Source organism: Petromyzon marinus, chromosome 69 (assembly GCF_048934315.1).
Source record: "Petromyzon marinus isolate PM22_M1 ecotype Great Lakes invasive population chromosome 69, UKy_Petmar_22M1.pri1.0, whole genome shotgun sequence".
Classification (NCBI taxonomy): Eukaryota; Metazoa; Chordata; class Hyperoartia; order Petromyzontiformes; family Petromyzontidae; genus Petromyzon; species Petromyzon marinus.
The window spans coordinates 3,388,480-3,409,440 of NC_133735.1; the positions used below are offsets into that span (position 1 = coordinate 3,388,480).

General features: G+C 53.3%; 1 protein-coding gene across 3 annotated transcripts in view; it reads right to left on the reverse strand.

Moving 5' to 3' along the window:
* Positions 1-2,637: 2,637 nt before the first annotated feature.
* Positions 2,638-20,961, reverse strand: part of LOC116957060 (uncharacterized) — a 33,430-nt gene continuing 15,106 nt past the window's right edge. For 2 of the 3 annotated variants that reach the window (XM_076054993.1, XM_076054991.1), the window contains exons 4-9: positions 19,288-19,373; positions 18,073-18,154; positions 17,716-17,796; positions 10,035-10,856; positions 6,938-7,617; positions 2,638-5,917 (exon numbers count right to left, since the gene is read on the reverse strand). In XM_076054993.1, the coding sequence (XP_075911108.1) occupies positions 7,118-7,617; positions 10,035-10,856; positions 17,716-17,796; positions 18,073-18,154; positions 19,288-19,373 (1,571 nt within the window). In that variant the 3' untranslated portion in view covers positions 2,638-5,917; positions 6,938-7,117. Of the gene's footprint in view, positions 5,918-6,701; positions 7,618-10,034; positions 10,857-17,715; positions 17,797-18,072; positions 18,155-19,287; positions 19,374-20,961 lie in introns of all 3 variants that reach the window. The other variant, XM_076054992.1, reaches the window with a different exon arrangement.

Here is a 20,961-nt window from a genome sequence, read left to right on the forward strand (position 1 = left end):
CCACCATCACCACCATCACCATCACTACCATCACCACCATCACCACCACCATCACCACCATCACCATCACCACCATCACCATCACTACCACCACCGTCACCACCATCACCACCATCACCATCACCACCATCACCACCATCACCATCACTACCATCACCACCACCACCACCATCACCACCATCACCACCATCACCATCACCACCATCACCATCACTACCATCACCACCATCACCATCACCACCATCACCATCACTACCATCACCATCACCACCATCACCACCATCACCATCACTACCATCACCACCACCACCACCATCACCACCATCACCATCACCACCATCACCACCATCACCACCACCACCACCATCACCACCATCACCATCACCACCATCACCACCATCACCATCACCACCATCACCACCATCACCATCACTACCATCACCACCATCACCACCACCATCACCACCATCACCATCACCACCATCACCATCACTACCACCACCGTCACCACCATCACCACCATCACCATCACTACCATCACCACCATCACCACCACCATCACCATCATCACCACCATCACCATCACTACCACCACCATCACCACCATCACCACCATCACCATCATCACCATCACCATCACCACCATCACCACCATCACCATCACTACCATCACCATCACCACCATCACCACCATCACCATCACTACCATCACCACCACCACCACCATCACCACCATCACCACCATCACCATCACCACCATCACCATCACTACCATCACCACCATCACCATCACCACCATCACCATCACTACCATCACCATCACCACCATCACCACCATCACCATCACTACCATCACCACCACCACCACCATCACCACCATCACCATCACCACCATCCCCCCCCCTCCCCCATCACTACCATCACCACCAACCACTCACCATCCCCTCCCCCATCACCACCATCACCACACCACCACCCCCACCCACCCACACCATCACCACCATCACCACCATCCATCACCACCATCACCACCATCACCATCACCATCACCACCATCACCACCATCCATCCCCATCACCATACCCATCCACACCACCACCATCACCATCATCACCACCATCACCATCACTACCACCACCATCACCACCATCACCACCATCACCATCATCACCATCACCATCACCACCATCACCATCACCACCATCACCATCATCACCATCACCACCATCCATCACCACCATCAACCCATCACCACCATCATCACCATCACCACCATCACCATCAACATCATCACCATCACCACCATCACCACCATCACCATCACTACCATCACCACCATCACCACCACCATCACCACCATCACCATCACCACCATCACCATCACTACCACCACCGTCACCACCATCACCACCATCACCATCACCACCATCACCACCATCACCATCATCACCATCATCACCATCACCACCATCACCACCACCACCATCATCATCACCACCACCATCACCATCATCACCACCATCACCATCACCACCATCATCACCATCACCACCATCACCATCAACATCATCACCATCACCACCATCACCACAATCACCATCACCACCATCACCATCACCACCATCACCACCACCATCACCACCAGCACCACCATCACCATCACCACCATCATCACCATCACCACCATCACCAGCACCACCATCACCATCACCACCACCACCACCACCATCACCATCATCACCACCATCACCACCATCACCATCATCACCACCATCACCACCATCATCACCACTACCACCACCAGCATCACCTTCACTACCATCATCACCACTACCATCACCACCATCACCATCACCACCATCACCACCATCAACACCATCACCACCACCATCACCACCATCACCATCACTACCACCATCAACATCACTACCACCACCATCACCACCATCACCACCATCACCATCATCACCACCATCATCACCATCACCACCATCACCATCATCACCATCACTACCACCATCATCACCATCACCACCATCACCACCATCACCACCATCACCATCAACATCACCATCACCACCATCATCACCACCATCACCATCACCACCATCACTACCATCACCACCATCACCATCACCACCATCACCATCACCACCATCACCGCCATCACCATCACCACCATCACCACCATCACCATCATCACCATCACCACCATCACCATCACCACCATCACCACCATCACCACCATCACCACCATCATCATCACTACCACCACCATCACCATCATCACCATCACTACCACCACCATCACCACCATCACCATCACTACCACCACCATCACCATCACCACCATCACCACATTCACCACCACCATCACCACCATCACCACCATCACCATCATCACTACCACCACCATCACCACCATCACCACGATCACCATCACCACCATCACCACCATCACCACCATCACCACCATCATCATCACTACCACCACCATCACCATCACTACCATCACCACCATCATCACCATCATCACTACCACCACCATCACCACCATCATCACCACCACCATCATCTTCACTACCACCAACATCAACCACTACCACCATCATCAACAAAAGTGGAATGAAACATATGTAATGAATATAATCTACATTTTTATTATACTGGAGTTTAACAAGTAGTAATAATAACAATGCACTGTTGTTACACATAACAGGCGTAACGCGTCCAACAAGGTGGCTGTTAGCAACCAATGTTAGAATTTGAGTAATGAAACCTTCCACCACACTGGAAAATCGCGGCCAAAAGCACCTACTGAGCCACTCACTCACCGACTCGCCCACTCGCCCACTCTCTCACTCACCCACTCGCCCACTCGCCCGCTCACTCGCTCACTCGCCCACTCACCCACTCACTCGCTCACTCGCCCACTCACCCACTCACCCACTCACTCACCCACTCACCCACTCACCCACTCACCCGCCCGCTCACCCGCTCACCCACTCACCCACTCACCCACCCACTCACCCACTCACCCACTCACCCGCCCGCTCACCCGGTCACCCGCTCACTCACCCACTCACCCGCTCACCCGCCCACTCGCCCACTCACCTGCTCATCCACCCACTCACTCACCCGCTCACCCACTCACCCACTCGCCCACTCACCCACTCACCTACCCACTCACTCACCCACGCGCCCACTCACTCACTCACTCACCCACTCGCCCACTCACCCACTCACCCACTCACCCATCCACTTACCAACCCACTCACCGACTCACTCACTCGCCAACGCACTCACCCCATAACTCACTCGCTCGGCCACCCACTGACCCAATAACTCACTCACTCGGCCACTCACTCACCCGATAACTCACTCACTCGGCCACCCACTCACTCGGCCACCCACTCAGCCACTCACTCAGCCACCCACTCACTCATCCACTCACTCAGCGTCAGGTGGTGGAGGGTCTTGAAACACAAATATGGCCGTGTATCACTTAAGAGTTGGCCTAAGTTAAAACGTAACAATCGTACAATCTAATGCATAACCGCCGCAGTTCGTCACTAAGTGCCGTGACATCACCACGTCGCTTATGCCAGGCTAGGGTGCACATACAATACGTATCTACGTGCATGAGAACAGGTCCACCCCCCCATTGAGAACGTCCCGTGGCAGGGAATATTTTTTTATTTTTTTAAATCCACGCAGAGGCCATGGGGGAGCACGTGTCACAACCACCCTCCCGGAGGGGGGGGCGGGAACCGCAATGCGGTGATGTCACGCGCTGTGACATCACGCAATGTGACGTCACAGGAGGGGGCGTGGCACGTGCCCCACCGCGAGCGGCTTCATTTGCGCGCTGGATTTTGTTCAACACAAGCGCCACGCTTCCGCGAGCAACATGATCCACAATCGGGGTTTTAGCTGGGTCAGATCCATGCAAATATACAAATGTTGTGTCGTTAAACTCGCCACCACCCGACACAGTCGCTTAGTGACAGGGTTTGTCACGTGAACAGAACGTGGTCAACTCGGTACTAGTACAGCAACAGCGGTGCATTGTGGAGCAAATCCACAACATTGTAGTAGGTTGTGGATTTGCTCTCCAACACGCCGGTGTGCTGTACTAGCAACGAATTGGCAACACATTCTGTTAATATCACAAACCTTACTAATTGGCCGTATTGTGGATGCTAGCGGGTTGAACGAGACATTTATATATTTACGCGATCTAACCCAAAACAAACGATATTATGGATGTTATTTATTCGTAATCGAGGTTGTTGGTGTTGCCATTGGATGACATCGCGTGAATATGAACGCGTCGTGAAACCCGGCAGCACTGTACACAGCCAATTAGTGGCAGGGTTTGTCACGTGCCAATGAGTGACTACTTCAGCATTAACCAGTTGCGTGTTGGAGCATAAACACACAACGTTATCAGTTTGAGGAGGAGGAGGTGTTGGTCGCGATTACAACAACCAGCATCATCAGGCGAGAACCAGAATTGTGGCAAAACGTCGGAGATAGACACACACAACGACACACCCAGACACACCCAGACACACACAGACACACCCAGACACACACGGATACACCCAGACACACACAGACACACGCAGACACACACACAGACACACCCAGACACACACGGACACACACAGACACACACATACACACACAGACACACCCAGACACACACAGACACACACAGACACAGACAGACACACCCAGACACACCCAGACACACACAGACAGACACACACAGACACACACAGACACACACACACAGACACACACAGACACAGACAGACACAGACACACACAGACACACACAGACACACTCAGACACACACAGACACACACAGACACAGACAGACACACCCAGACACACACAGACACACCCAGACACACACGGACACACACAGACACACACAGACACACTCAGACACCCTCAGACACACCCAGACACAGACGCAGGGACAGAGGCAATGCTCTAACCTCGGCCTGTCGAGTTGTTTAAGACCTTTGGAATGCAGAGAGCGTGCAGATTAAACGACTAACAACAGCAAAAATGAACTCCTCCAGCTTCAACTTAAACCCTTATTTTAATTACGATGCCTCTAACTCAAAAGTGCTACGTGAAATGCCAGTAGATATTTATTTATGAACTATATATGGTTACATTCTTACGGAATACCGGTCACATTGTTACAATACACTCAAATGAACACACATACAGCATTCGTTTCATTTCCAATGCCGCACCTGAGCCAAGCCAGCGCAGTACGGGCGGTCTTTTTCCACTGCCGCACCTGAGCCAAGCCAGCGCAGTACGGGCGGTCTTTTTCCACTGCGCACCTGAGCCAAGCCAGCGCAGTACGGGTGGTGTTTGTCCACTGCCGCACCTGAGCCAAGCCAGCGCAGTACGGGCGGTCTTTTTCCACTGCCACACCTGAGCCAATCCAGCGCAGTACGGGTGGTGTTTGTCCACTGCCACATCCGGCCACCCCTACCCCAGCGCCCCCCCGCCCCCGTCCCAGGGCGACCAATCGGATCACTCGACAAGGCATACGTCGGTATGCGGCTGTCTCTGGACCAATGGGATCGCGGGAAATAGGCGGCGGGAATTTTCGGTCGGTCACACGGCTATCCCTGGGCCAATGGGATCGTAGAAGAAGCCGTCGCTGCAGAAGGGCGGCTGGGCATGCGTGGGGAGGCTGCCGTCGTCGTCGGTGAGGAACTTCATGATGGTGTCCAGGCTGCCGGGGTCGTCCTGGTGACGTCCCGGTGGCGGCGGCGGCGGCACGGACGGCGGCGGCGGCGGCGACGACGGCGGCGGCGGTGGACGCTTGGCCAGGACATCCTGGACCCGGTGAAGACTTTCCACAGCCAGCAGTGGCTCAATCTGCAGTGGAGGGGGGAGATGGAGGGAGGCTAAGTGAGTGGGTGGGTCAGATGGCGCGTGGGTGAATGGGTGGGTGAGCAGCTAAGTGGGTGGGTGAATGAGCAAGTGAGCATCATTCTAAGTCTGCGCCTCTATCTCTCTACCTCACTATCTCTGTGGCTATCTCTCTCCGTCTCTCTCTCTGTGCACGCTGGGAAGTGGGCGTGTCCTCCTGGTGCCCCCTGCCACCTGCTCTATGTGCACAGGGGCTTTAGTTCTTCTCCATTCTAACCTCTCCCGAGATGGGTAACTTGCCTTTGGTGAACCATTTTCGTTCAACTGAGAGTCGTGTTGTGTCTCTCTCTGTGTGTGTCTCTCTGTGTGTCTCTCTCTGTCTCTCTGTGTGTGTCTCTCTCTGTGTGTGTCTGTGTGTGTGTGCCTCTCTGTGTGTGTCTGTGTGTGTCTCTGTGTGTCTCTCTGTGGGTGTCTCTGTGTGTGTCTCTCTCTCTGTGTGTCTCTCTGTGTGTGTCTGTGTGTGTCTGTGTGTCTCTCTCTGTGTGTGTGTCTCTCTGTGTCTCTCTGTGTGTCTGTGTGTGTCTGTGTGTGTCTCTCTCTGTGTGCCTCTCTCTGTGTGTGTCTCTGTGTGTCTCTGTGTGTGTCTCTCTCTGTCTCTCTGTGTGTGTCTCTCTGTGTGTATCTCTGTGTGTGTGTCTCTCTGTGTGTGTCTCTCTGTGTGTGTCTCTCTGTGTGTCTCTCTGTGTGTGTCTCTCTGTGTGTGTCTCTCTGTGTGTGTCTCTCTCCATACCCGTGCAGTGATGAGCTGTTTGTGAGCTCCACTGCCATCTGGGATCTCCCCAAAGCAGAGCAGCACCGCTGTGGGTGTCTCTCTGTGTGTGTCTCTCTCTGTGTGTGTCTGTGTGTGTGTGTGTCTCTCTGTGTGTCTCTCTGTGTGTGTGGCTGTGTGTGTCTCTGTGTGTGTCTCTGTGTGTGTGTCTCTCTGTGTGTGTCTCTCTGTGTGTCTGTGTGTGTCTCTCTCCATACCCGTGCAGTGATGAGTTGTTTGTGAGCTCCGCTGGCTTCTGGGACCTCCCCAAAGCAGAGCAGCACCGCTGTGGGTGTCTCTCTGTGTGTGTCTCTCTGTGTGTGTCTCTGTGTGTGTGTCTCTCTGTGTGTGTCTCTCTGTGTGTGTCTGTGTCTCTCTCTGTGTGTCTCTGTGTGTCTCTATACCCGTGCAGTGATGAGTTGTTTGTGAGCTCCGCTGGCTTCTGGGACCTCCCCAAAGCAGAGCAGCACCGCTGTGGGTGTCTCTGTGTGTGTGTCTCTCTCTGTGTGTGTCTCTCTCTGTGTGTGTCTCTGTGTGTGTGTGTCTCTCTGTGTGTGTCTCTGTGTGTCTCTCTCTCTCTGTGTGTCTCTATACCCGTGCAGTGATGAGTTGTTTGTGAGCTCCGCTGGCTTCTGGGACCTCCCCAAAGCAGAGCAGCACCGCTGTGGGTGTCTCTCTGTGTGTGTCTCTCTCTGTGTGTGTCTCTCTCTGTGTGTGTCTCTGTGTGTGTGTCTCTCTGTGTGTGTCTCTGTGTGTCTCTCTCTCTCTGTCTCTCTCCATACCCGTGCAGTGATGAGTTGTTTGTGAGCTCCGCTGGCTTCTGGGACCTCCCCAAAGCAGAGCAGCACCGCTGTGGGAGGCGCCAGGCAGCTGCTGCCCTCCAGGTAGCGGCGCAGATCTGTGGGCACACGTGGGCATCCTTACTACTATAGTACTATATAGTACTATAGTAGTACTATATAGTACTACTAGTACTATAGTACTTGTAGTACTATAGTAGTACTATAGTACTAGTACTATAGTACTATAGTAGTTATAGTACTATAGTACTAGTACTATAACTACTATAGTACTAGTACTATAGTACTAGTACTATAGTAGTATAGTACTATAGTACTAGCACTATAGTGCTAGTACTATAACTACTATAACTACTATAGTACTATAGTACTAGTACTACTATAGTACTATAACTATTACTATTTATAGTACTATAGTACTATAAGTAGTACTAGTTATAGTACTATAGTACTACTATAGTACTATAACTACTATAATACTATAACTACTATAGTACTATAGTACTAGTACTACTATAGTACTATAGTACTAGTACTATAGTACTAGTACTATAACTACTATAGTACTTATAGTAGTTATAGTACTATAGTACTAGTACTATAACTACTATAGTACTATAGTAGTATAACTACAGTACTATAGTACTAGTACTATAACTACTATAGTACTAGTACTATAGTACTAGTACTATAGTGCTAGTACTATAACTACTATAACTAGTACTAGTTATAGTACTAGTTATAGTACTATAGTAGTACTATGACTATTATTATAGTACTAGTACTATAGTGCTAGTACTATAACTACTATGACTATAGTACTAGTATAGTGGTAGTGGTGGTAGTGGTAGTAGTAGTAGTGGTGGTAGTGGTAGTAGTGGTAGTAGTAGTGATAGTGGTGTTATAGTGGTGGTGGTGGTAGTAGTGGTGGTGGTAGTAGTGATAGTGGTGTATAGTGGTAGTGGTAGTAGTGGTGGTAGTGGTAGTAGTGGCAGTGGTGACAGCTGTGTTATAGTGGTAGTGGTAGTAGTAGTGGTAGTAGTAGTGATAGCGGTGTTATAGTGGTAGTGGTGGTAGTAGTGGTGGTAGTGGTGATAGCGGTGTTATAGTGGTAGTGGTGGTAGTAGTGGTGGTAGTGGTAGTAGTAGTAGTGGTAGTAGTGGTGGTGGTAGTAGTGATAGCGGTGTTATAGTGGTCGTGGTAGTAGTAGTGGTAGTGTTATAGTGGTAGTGGTAGTAGTGATAGCGGTGACAGTGGTGTTATAGTGGTAGTGGTAGTAGTAGTGGTAGTAGTGGTGTTATAGTGGTAGTAGTGGTGGTAGTGGTATAGTGGTAGTAGTAGTAGTGGTCGTGGTGTTACAGTGGTAGTGGTAGTAGTAGTGGTAGTAGTGGTGTTATAGTAGTAGTGGTAGTAGTGGTGGTAGTAGTGGTGGTAGTGGTATAGTGGTAGTGGTAGTAGTGATAGCGGTGACAGTGGTGTTATAGTGGTAGTGGTAGTAGTGGTCGTGGTGTTACAGTGGTAGTGGTAGTAGTAGTAGTGGTGGTAGTGGTATAGTGGTAGTAGTAGTAGTGGTCGTGGTGTTACAGTGGTAGTGGTAGTAGTGGTGGTAGTGGTATAGTGGTAGTAGTAGTAGTGGTCGTGGTGTTACAGTGGTAGTGGTGGTAGTGGTGGTAGTGGTGGTAGTAGTAGTGTTATAGTGGTAGTAGTAGTAGTGGTAGTGTTATAGTGGTAGTGGTAGTAATAGTAGTGGTAGTAGTGGTGTTATAGTGGTAGTGGTAGTAGTAGTGGAAGTGTTATAGTGGTAGTGGTAGTAGTAGTGGTAGTGTTACAGTGGTAGTAGTAGTAGTGGTGTTATAGTGGTAGAGGTAGTAGTGGTAGTAGTAGTGGTGGTAGTGGTATAGTGGTAGTAGTGTTAGTAGTGATAGTGGTGTTATAGTGGTAGTAATAGTAGTGGTAGTAGTGGTAGTGTTATAGTGGTAGTGGTAGTAGTGGCGGTGGTAGTGGTAGTGTTATAGTGGTAGTAGTGATAGCGGTGTTATAGTGGTAGTGGTAGTAGTGGGGGTGGTAGTGGTGGTAGTAGTGTTAGTAGTGATAGTGGTGTTATAGTGGTAGTAATAGTAGTGGTAGTGTTATAGTGGTAGTGGTAGTAGTAGTGGTAGTAGTGACAGTGGTGTTATAGTAGTGGTAGTAGTGGTAGTGTTATAGTGGTAGTGGTAGTAGTAGTGGTAGTAGTGACAGTGGTGTTATAGTAGTAGTAGTAGTGGTAGTGTTATAGTGGTAGTGGTAGTAACAGTAGTGGTAGTAGTGGTAGTGTTATAGTGGTAGTGGTAGTAACAGTAGTGGTAGTAGTGGTAGTGTTATAGTGGTAGTGGTGGTAGTGTTATAGTGGTAGTGGTGGTAGTAGTGGTAGTGTTATAGTGGTAGTAGTGGCGGTGGTAGTGGTGGTAGTGACAGCGGTGATTGTGGCGATGTGCACCGAGCACAATAATCGCTCTCTCTACCCCCCGCGTCTCACCGCGGGCGAACCCATCCAGGTTGAAGACGAGCGTCACCTCCCCCCGCTCGAGCTTGCGTGGCGCTGCCGGCCCCGCGTCGGTAAACACCCGGCCCCGGCACAGCCTCCGCACGTACAGCCCGGCACCGCCACCGGCACCGGCACCGGCACCGCCACCGCCGCCGCTCGCAGCGTCCGCCGCATTTCTTCTGTCGTGGCTGCGAAGGCGGCGCAGTGGGCGGAGGCGGTGGCGTCGTTCTGTCCCATTGCGGCTGCTGCGGCTGCTGCTGCTGCTGTTGTTGTTGTTGTTGCGTTCGTTGTTGTTGTTGTACTGCCGGCGAGTGAGGAAGCAGAGTTCCACTCCGCGCGCCACCGTGGGCAGGAACTTTGCCGCCGCTTGCCGGTGCCGAGCGTCCAGGAACGCTGCCGCGGACGGCAGTGCCACGGTGGTGGGACCGCTACCGCCGCCACCACCGCCACCACCGCCACCACCACCACCGGCGCCACCACCACCACCGGCGCAGTCGTTGGACGGCGACAACAACGGCAGTGGCGAAGGAGGCGGCGACGGTGAGTCCTCGGCGGGGACCGCAAAGTCATGGGCGGGGCCATCGGCCGTCGTGGGCGTCGCACGGGAGGGCGGCGTCCTGTCGCCGGGCGACGCCGAGCCCCCGACCCGCCGCGCGTAGCTGTGGGTGCGGCTGACCTCGAGCGCTGCGCTGCCATTGGCCGGCTCGCGGTCGCGGGCGGGGTGGCTGGTGATGAGGCAGCCGCTGTTATTGGTCACCGTGGAGCACAGCAGCTGGCGGCCCCGGTAGCTCACCGTGACGCGGAACGCAGAGGCTGAGGGGGGGGGTTCACAACGGCTGTGTTGGTGGTGTTCACAATGGCCATGTTGGTGGTGTTCACTATGGCCGTGTTGGTGGTGTTCACTATGGCCGTGTTGGTGGTGTTCACAATGGTCGTGTTGGTGGTGTTCACAATGGTCGTGTTGGTGGTGTTCACTATGGCCGTGTTGGTGGTGTTCACAATGGTCGTGTTGGTGGTGTTCACAATGGCCATGTTGGTGGTGTTCACAATGGCTGTGTTGGTGGTGTTCACAATGGTCGTGTTGGTGGTGTTCACAATGGCCATGTTGGTGGTGTTCACAATGGCTGTGTTGGTGGTGTTCACAATGGTCGTGTTGGTGGTGTTCACAATGGCCGTGTTGGTGGTGTTCACAATGGCCGTGTTGGTGGTGTTCACTATGGCCGTGTTGGTGGTGTTCACAATGGCCATGTTGGTGGTGTTCACTATGGCTGTGTTGGTGGTGTTCACAATGGTCGTGTTGGTGGTGTTCACAATGGCCATGTTGGTGGTGTTCACAATGGCTGTGTTGGTGGTGTTCACAATGGTCGTGTTGGTGGTGTTCACAATGGCCGTGTTGGTGGTGTTCACAATGGCCGTGTTGGTGGTGTTCACTATGGCCGTGTTGGTGGTGTTCACAATGGCCATGTTGGTGGTGTTCACTATGGCCGTGTTGGTGGTTCTCACAACGGCGGTGTTGGTGGTGTTCACAATGGCCGTGTTGGTGGTGTTCACTATGGCCGTGTTGGTGGTGTTCACAATGGTCGTGTTGGTGGTGTTCACAATGGCCATGTTGGTGGTGTTCACAATGGCTGTGTTGGTGGTGTTCACAATGGTCGTGTTGGTGGTGTTCACAATGGCCGTGTTGGTGGTGTTCACAATGGCCGTGTTGGTGGTGTTCACTATGGCCGTGTTGGTGGTGTTCACAATGGCCATGTTGGTGGTGTTCACTATGGCCGTGTTGGTGGTTCTCACAACGGCGGTGTTGGTGGTGTTCACAATGGCCGTGTTGGCGGTGTTCACAATGGCCGTGTTGGTGGTGTTCACTATGGCCGTGTTGGTGGTGTTCACAATGGCCATGTTGGTGGTGTTCACTATGGCCGTGTTGGTGGTTCTCACAACGGCGGTGTTGGTGGTGTTCACAATGGCCGTGTTGGTGGTGTTCACTATGGCCGTGTTGGTGGTGTTCACAATGGTCGTGTTGGTGGTGTTCACAATGGCCATGTTGGTGGTGTTCACAATGGCTGTGTTGGTGGTGTTCACAATGGTCGTGTTGGTGGTGTTCACAATGGCCGTGTTGGTGGTGTTCACAATGGCCGTGTTGGTGGTGTTCACTATGGCCGTGTTGGTGGTGTTCACAATGGCCATGTTGGTGGTGTTCACTATGGCCGTGTTGGTGGTTCTCACAACGGCGGTGTTGGTGGTGTTCACAATGGCCGTGTTGGCGGTGTTCACAATGGCCGTGTTGGTGGTGTTCACAATGGCCGTGTTGGTGGTGCTCACAATGGCCGTGTTGGTGGTGTTCACTATGGCCGTGTTGATGGTGTTCACAATGGCCGTGTTGGCGGTGTTCACTATGGCCGTGTTGGTGGTGTTCACTATGGCCGTGTTGGTGGTGTTCACAATGGCTGTGTTGGTGGTGTTCACAATGGCCGTGTTGGTGGTGTTCACAATGGCCGTGTTGGTGGTGTTCACAATGGCCGTGTTGGTGGTGTTCACAATGGCCGTGTTGGTGGTGTTCACAATGGCCGTGTTGGTGGTGTTCACAATGGCCGTGTTGGTGGTGTTCACAATGGCCGTGTTGGTGGTGTTCACTATGGCCGTGTTGGTGGTGTTCACAATGGCCGTGTTGGTGGTGTTCACAATGGCCGTGTTGGTGGTGTTCACAATGGCCGTGTTGGTGGTGTTCACAATGGCTGTGTTGGTGGTGTTCACAATGGCCGTGTTGGTGGTGTTCACAATGGCCATGTTGGTGGTGTTCACTATGGCCGTGTTGGTGGTTCTCACAACGGCGGTGTTGGTGGTGTTCACAATGGCCGTGTTGGCGGTGTTCACAATGGCCGTGTTGGTGGTGTTCACAATGGCCGTGTTGGTGGTGCTCACAATGGCCGTGTTGGTGGTGTTCACTATGGCCGTGTTGATGGTGTTCACAATGGCCGTGTTGGCGGTGTTCACTATGGCCGTGTTGGTGGTGTTCACTATGGCCGTGTTGGTGGTGTTCACAATGGCCGTGTTGGTGGTGTTCACAATGGCCGTGTTGGTGGTGTTCACAATGGCCGTGTTGGTGGTGTTCACAATGGCCGTGTTGGTGGTGTTCACAATGGCCGTGTTGGTGGTGTTCACAATGGCCGTGTTGGTGGTGTTCACAATGGCCGTGTTGGTGGTGTTCACAATGGCCGTGTTGGTGGTGTTCACTATGGCCGTGTTGGTGGTGTTCACAATGGCCGTGTTGGTGGTGTTCACAATGGCCGTGTTGGTGGTGTTCACAATGGCTGTGTTGGTGGTGTTCACAATGGCTGTGTTGGTGGTGTTCACAATGGCCGTGTTGGTGGTGTTCACAATGGCTGTGTTGGTGGTGTTCACAATGGCTGTGTTGGTGGTGTTCACAACGGCGGTGTTGGTGGTGTTCACAATGGCCGTGTTGGTGGTGCTCACAATGGCCGTGTTGGTGGGGTTCACAATGGCCGTGTTGGTGGTGTTCACAATGGTCGTGTTGGTGGTGTTCACTATGGTCGTGTTGGTGGTGTTCACTATGGTCGTGTTGGTGGTGTTCACAATGGTCGTGTTGGTGGTGTTCACAATGGCCGTGTTGGTGGTGTTCACAATGGCCGTGTTGGTGGTGATCACAATGGCCGTGTTGGTGGTGTTCACAATGGCCGTGTTGGTGGTGTTCACAATGGCCGTGTTGGTGGTGTTCACAATGGCCGTGTTGGTGGTGTTCACAATGGCCGTGTTGGTGGTGTTCACAATGGCCGTGTTGGTGGTGTTCACAATGGCCGTGTTGGTGGTGTTCACAATGGCCGTGTTGGTGGTGTTCACAATGGCCGTGTTGGTGGTGTTCACAATGGCCGTGTTGGTGGTGTTCACTATGGCCGTGTTGGTGGTGTTCACAATGGCCGTGTTGGTGGTGTTTACAATGGCCGTGTTGGTGGTGTTCACAATGGCCGTGTTGGTGGTGTTCACAATGGCCGTGTTGGTGGTGTTCACAATGGTCGTGTTGGTGGTGTTCACTATGGCCGTGTTGGTGGTGTTCACAATGGCCGTGTTGGTGGTGTTCACAATGGCCGTGTTGGTGGTGTTCACAATGGCCGTGTTGGTGGTGCTCACAATGGCCGTGTTGGTGGTGTTCACAATGGCCGTGTTGGTGGTGATCACAATGGCCGTGTTGGTGGTGTTTACAATGGCCGTGTTGGTGGTGTTCACAATGGCCGTGTTGGTGGTGCTCACAATGGCCGTGTTGGTGGTGTTCACAATGGCCGTGTTGGTGGTGTTCACAACGGCCGTGTTGGTGGTGTTCACAATGGCCGTGTTGGTGGTGTTCACAATGGCCATGTTGGTGGTGTTCACTATGGTCGTGTTGGTGGTTCTCACAACGGCGGTGTTGGTGGTGTTCACAATGGCCGTGTTGGCGGTGTTCACAATGGCCGTGTTGGTGGTGTTCACAATGGCCGTGTTGGTGGTGCTCACAATGGCCGTGTTGGTGGTGTTCACTATGGCCGTGTTGATGGTGTTCACAATGGCCGTGTTGGCGGTGTTCACTATGGCCGTGTTGGTGGTGTTCACTATGGCCGTGTTGGTGGTGTTCACAATGGCTGTGTTGGTGGTGTTCACAATGGCCGTGTTGGTGGTGTTCACAATGGCCGTGTTGGTGGTGTTCACAATGGCCGTGTTGGTGGTGTTCACAATGGCCGTGTTGGTGGTGTTCACAATGGCCGTGTTGGTGGTGTTCACAATGGCCGTGTTGGTGGTGTTCACAATGGCCGTGTTGGTGGTGTTCACTATGGCCGTGTTGGTGGTGTTCACAATGGCCGTGTTGGTGGTGTTCACAATGGCCGTGTTGGTGGTGTTCACAATGGCTGTGTTGGTGGTGTTCACAATGGCTGTGTTGGTGGTGTTCACAATGGCCGTGTTGGTGGTGTTCACAATGGCTGTGTTGGTGGTGTTCACAATGGCTGTGTTGGTGGTGTTCACAACGGCGGTGTTGGTGGTGTTCACAATGGCCGTGTTGGTGGTGCTCACAATGGCCGTGTTGGTGGGGTTCACAATGGCCGTGTTGGTGGTGTTCACAATGGTCGTGTTGGTGGTGTTCACTATGGTCGTGTTGGTGGTGTTCACTATGGTCGTGTTGGTGGTGTTCACAATGGTCGTGTTGGTGGTGTTCACAATGGCCGTGTTGGTGGTGTTCACAATGGCCGTGTTGGTGGTGATCACAATGGCCGTGTTGGTGGTGTTCACAATAGCCGTGTTGGTGGTGTTCACAATGGCCATGTTGGTGGTGTTCACAATGGCCGTGTTGGTGGTGTTCACAATGGCCGTGTTGGTGGTGTTCACAATGGCCGTGTTGGTGGTGTTCACAATGGCCGTGTTGGTGGTGTTCACAATGGCCGTGTTGGTGGTGTTCACAATGGCCGTGTTGGTGGTGTTCACAATGGCCGTGTTGGTGGTGTTCACTATGGCCGTGTTGGTGGTGTTCACAATGGCCGTGTTGGTGGTGTTTACAATGGCCGTGTTGGTGGTGTTCACAATGGCCGTGTTGGTGGTGTTCACAATGGCCGTGTTGGTGGTGTTCACAATGGTCGTGTTGGTGGTGTTCACTATGGCCGTGTTGGTGGTGTTCACAATGGCCGTGTTGGTGGTGTTCACAATGGCCGTGTTGGTGGTGTTCACAATGGCCGTGTTGGTGGTGCTCACAATGGCCGTGTTGGTGGTGTTCACAATGGCCGTGTTGGTGGTGATCACAATGGCCGTGTTGGTGGTGTTTACAATGGCCGTGTTGGTGGTGTTCACAATGGCCGTGTTGGTGGTGCTCACAATGGCCGTGTTGGTGGTGTTCACAATGGCCGTGTTGGTGGTGTTCACAACGGCCGTGTTGGTGGTGTTCACAATGGCCGTGTTGGTGGTGTTCACTATGGCCGTGTTGGTGGTGTTCACAATGGCCGTGTTGGTGGTGTTCACTATGGCCGTGTTGGTGGTGTTCACAATGGCCGTGTTGGTGGTGTTCACAATGGCCGTGTTGGTGGTGTTTACAATGGCCGTGTTGGTGGTGTTCACAATGGCGGTGGTGTTCACAATGGCCGTGTTGGTGGTGTTCACTATGGCCGTGTTGGTGGTGTTCACAATGGCTGTGTTGGTGGTGTTTACAATGGCCGTGTTGGTGGTGTTAACAATGGCCGTGTTGGTGGTGTTTACAATGGCCGTGTTCGTGGTGTTCACAACGGCCGTGTTGGTGGTGTTTACAATGGCTGTGTTGGTGGTGTTTACAATGGCCGTGTTGGTGGTGTTCACAATGGCCGTGTTGGTGGTGTTCACAATGGCCGTGTTGGTGGTGTTCACAACGACCGTGTTGGTGGTGCTCACAATGGCCGTGTTGGTGGTGTTCACAATGGCCGTGTTGGTGGTGTTTACAATGGCCGTGTTGGTGGTGTTCACAATGGCCGTGTCAGACACAGCCATCGAACCCAGTATCTCTGACACGGCCATTGTGAACCCCCTGAGGGAGAGAGAGACACCCAGACCCAGGGCTCCAACCCAGACTCTCAGTGTCTCTGACACGGCCATTGTGAACCCCCTGAGAGAGAGAGGCACCCAGACCCAGGGCTCCAACCCAGACTCTCAGTGTCTCTGACATGGCCATTGTGAACCCTCTGAGAGAGAGAGACACCCAGGCCCAGGGCTCCAACCCAGACTCTGAGTGTCTCCGACACGGCCATCGTGAACCCCCTGAGAGAGACAGAGACACCCAGATCCAGGGCTCCAACCCAGACTCTCAGTGTCTCTGACACGGCCATCGTGAACCCCCTGAGAGAGAGAGACACCCAGACCCAGGGCTCCAATCCAGACTCTCAGTGTCTCTGACATGACCATTATGAACCCCCTGAGAGAGAGAGAGACACCCAGATCCAGGGCTCTAACCCAGACTCTCAGTGTCTCTGACATGACCATTGTGAACCCCCTGAGAGAGAGACACCCAGACCCAGGGCTCCAACCCAGACTCTCAGTGTCTCTGACACGGCCATTGTGAACCCCCTGAGAGAGAGAGACCCAGACCCAGGGCTCCAACCCAGACTCTCAGTGTCTCTGACATGGCCATTGTGAACCCCCTGAGAGAGAGAGAGAGACACCCAGACCCAGGGCTCCAACCCAGACTCTCAGTGTCTCTGACACGGCAATCGTGAACCCCCTGAGAGAGAGACACCCAGACCCAGGGCTCCAACCCAGACTCTCAGTGTCTCTGACATGGCCATTGTGAACCCCCTGAGAGAGAGAGGCACCCAGACCCAGGGCTCTAACCCAGACTCTCAGTGTCTCTGACACGGCCATTGTGAACCCCACTGAGAGAGACACCCAGGCCCAGGGCTCCAACCCAGCCTCTCAGTGTCTCTGACACGGCCATCGTGAACCCCCTGAGAGAGAGAGAGAGACATCCAGACCCAGGGCTCCAACCCAGCCTCTCAGTGTCTCTGACACGGCCATCGTGAACCCCCTGAGAGAGACACCGAGACCCAGGGCTCTAACCCAGACTCTCAGTGTCTCTGACACGGCCATTGTGAACCCCCTGAGAGAGAGAGACCCAGACCCAAGGCTCGAGCCCAGGTCGGCATCCTTCAACAGATGTTGGCCATGAGCCCTCCCTCACCTTTGGGGCCCAGCTCCTCCTCTAATTGGTCGATGTTGGCCGGGTCCTCCGCTGATCCGCCAATCATTGGTGGGGAGGCAACTGCCGGTGGAGTATCATAAATTAACATAAATTAGTATAAATTACCGTAATGATTACCATTAGCAAAATTTGTGGTGATGTGTACTTGATGCTGATGATGCTGCTGATGATGCTGCTGATGATGATGCTGCTGATGATGATGCTGCTGACGATGATGCTGATGATGATGATGCTGCTGATAATGATGCTGCTGATAATGATGCTGCTGATAATGCTGATGATGCTGATGATGATGCTGATCATGCCGATGATACTGATGATGCTGTTGATGTTCACCTTCGTCACTGGTGTCCATGGCATCCGCCTCTATCCTCCGAATGGAAGAATCTTCCAGTCCCATCAACGTGTACAGAGGCATCTGCATCATCATCATCAGCAACATCATCATCAGTAACATTATCACCAGCATCATCATCAACATCATCACCAGCAACATCATCAGTAACATCATCACCAGCATCATCATCAACATCATCACCAGCAACATCATCAGTAACATTATCACCAGCAACATCAACAGTAATATCATCACCAGCATCATCAACATCATCATCATCAGTAACATCATCATCATTTCATTATGAACCTCCTGAGAGAGAAAGAGACACTTAGATCCAGAGCTTGATCCCAGGAAGTCACACAGAGACCCATAGACTCACCACAGAGACCCATAGACTCATCACACAGAGACCCATAGACTCATCACACAGAGACCCATAGACTACTCACAGAGACCCATAGACTCATCACACAGAGACCCATAGACGCATCACACAGAGACCCATAAACTCACCACAGAGACCCATAGACTCATCACACAGAGACCCATAAACTCATCACACAGAGACCCATAAACTCACCACAGAGACCCATAGACTCATCACACAGAGACCCACAGACTCATCACACAGAGACCCGTAGACTCATCACACAGAGACCCATAGACTAATCACACAGAGACCCATAGACTACTCACAGAGACCCATAGACTCATCACATAGAGACCCATAGACTCATCACACAGAGACCCATAGACTCATCACACAGAGACCCACAGACTCATCACACAGAGACCCGTAGACTCATCACACAGAGACCCACAGACTCATCACACTGAGACCCACAGACTCATCACACAGAGACCCATAAACTCACTACAGAGACACATAGATTCATCACACAGAGACCCACAGACTCATCACACAGAGACCCATAGACTCACCACATAGAGACCCATAGACTCATCACACAGAGACCCATAGACTCACCACACAGAGACCCACAGACTCACCACACAGAGACCCATAGACTCACCACACAGAGACCCATAGACTACTCACACAGAGACACATAGACTACTCACACAAAGACCCACTACAAAAAGACCCACAGACTCATCACAGAGACCGATAGACTCATCACACAGAGACCCATATGCTGTGCTAAACCGGGTCGCCTCTAGGTCCGCTCAGCCTGAACGAGGTCACTCACACTCGCAGGGCGGGGGTAGCCATTGTCGGTGTCCTTGGCCTCCTCGTGGGAGTCGAGGGAGCTGCAGGGTGAGCTCACCACGGCCGCTGCGGAGAGACAAAGGTGGCCGGGTGGGTGAGAGTGGGTGGGTGGGTAGGTGGGTGAGAGTGGGTGAGAGTGGGTGGGTGAGAGTGGGTGGGTGAGTGGGTAGGTGGGTGAGAGTGGGTGGGTGAGTGGGTGAGTGTATGGGTAGGTGAGTGGGTAGGTGAGTGGGTAGGTGGGTGGGTGGGTGGGTGAGTGGGTAGGTGGGTGAGAGTGGGTGAGAGTGGGTGGGTGAGTGGGTAGGTGAGTGGGTAGGTGAGTGGGTGGGTGAGTGGGTAGGTGAGTGGGTGAGTGTGTGGGTAGGTGAGTGGGTGGGTGAGTGGGTGGGTAAGTGAGTGGGTGAGTGGGTGGGTGAGTGAGAGGATGAGTGGGTGGGTGAGTGGGTGGGTGAGTGGGTGGGTGAGTTAGTGGGTGAGTGAGTGGGTGAGTGGGTGGGTGAGTGAGATGGTGAGTGGGTGGGTGAGTGGGTGGGTGAGTGGGTGGGTGGGTGAGTGAGTGGGTGAGTGGGTGGGTGAGTGGGTGGGTGAGTGGGTGGGTGAGTGGGTGGGTGAGTGTGTGGGTGAGTGGGTGGGTGAGTGTGTGGGTGAGTGGGTGGGTGAGTGGGTGGGTGAGTGTGTGATTGAGTGTGTGGGTGAGTGGGTGGGTGGCTGGGTGGGTGAGAGTGGGTGGGTGAGTGGGTAGGTGAGTGAGTGGGTGAGTGTGTGGGTGAGTGCGTGGGTGGATTGGTGGGTGAGTGTGTGGGTGAGTGGGTGAGTGGGTGGATGGGTGGGTGAGTGAGAGTGGGTGAGTCGGTGGGTAGATGGGTGGGTGGCTGGCTGAGTAAGCAACTGGCTTAACGAGCGGCTGAGCGAGCGACTGGCTAAGTGAATGACTGGCTGGGCGAGCGACGGAGCTAGCGACTGACTGAGTGGCTGACTAAATGAGCGACTGACTGAGCGACTGACTGAGTGACTGGCTAAACGAGTGACTGACTGAGCGAGCGACTGACTGAGTGAGTGGCTGACTGAACGACTGACTGACTGAGCGGCTGACTGAGTGAGTGGCTGACTAAATGAGTGACTGACTGAGCGACTGACTGAGCGACTAACTGAGTGAGTGACTGGCTGAGCGAGCGACGGAGCGAGCGACTGACTGAGCGAGCGACTGACTGACTGAGCGACTGACTGAGTGAGTGGCTGACTGAGTGACTGACTAAACGAGCGACTGGCTAGGCGAGCGATGGAGCGAGGTGCTGGCTGAGCGAGCGACTGGCTGAGCGAGCGACTGGCTGAGCGAGCAAACGACTGAGCGAGCGACGGATCGAGGGGCTGCTGAGCGAGTGACCAGCTGAGCGAGCGGCTGACTGAGCGACTAACTGAGCGAGCGACTGGCTGAGCGAGCGACCGGCTGAGCGAGCGACTGGCTGAGTGGCTGGCTGAGCGAGCGACTGGCTGAGCGAGCGACTGGCTGAGCGAGCAACTGGCTGAGTGGCTGGCTGAGCGAGCGACTGGCTGAGCGAGCGGCTGGCTGAGTGGCTGGCTGAGCGAGCGACTGGCTGAGCGAGCGACGGAGCGAGGGGCTGGCTGAGCGAGCGGCTGGCTGAGCGAGCGAGCG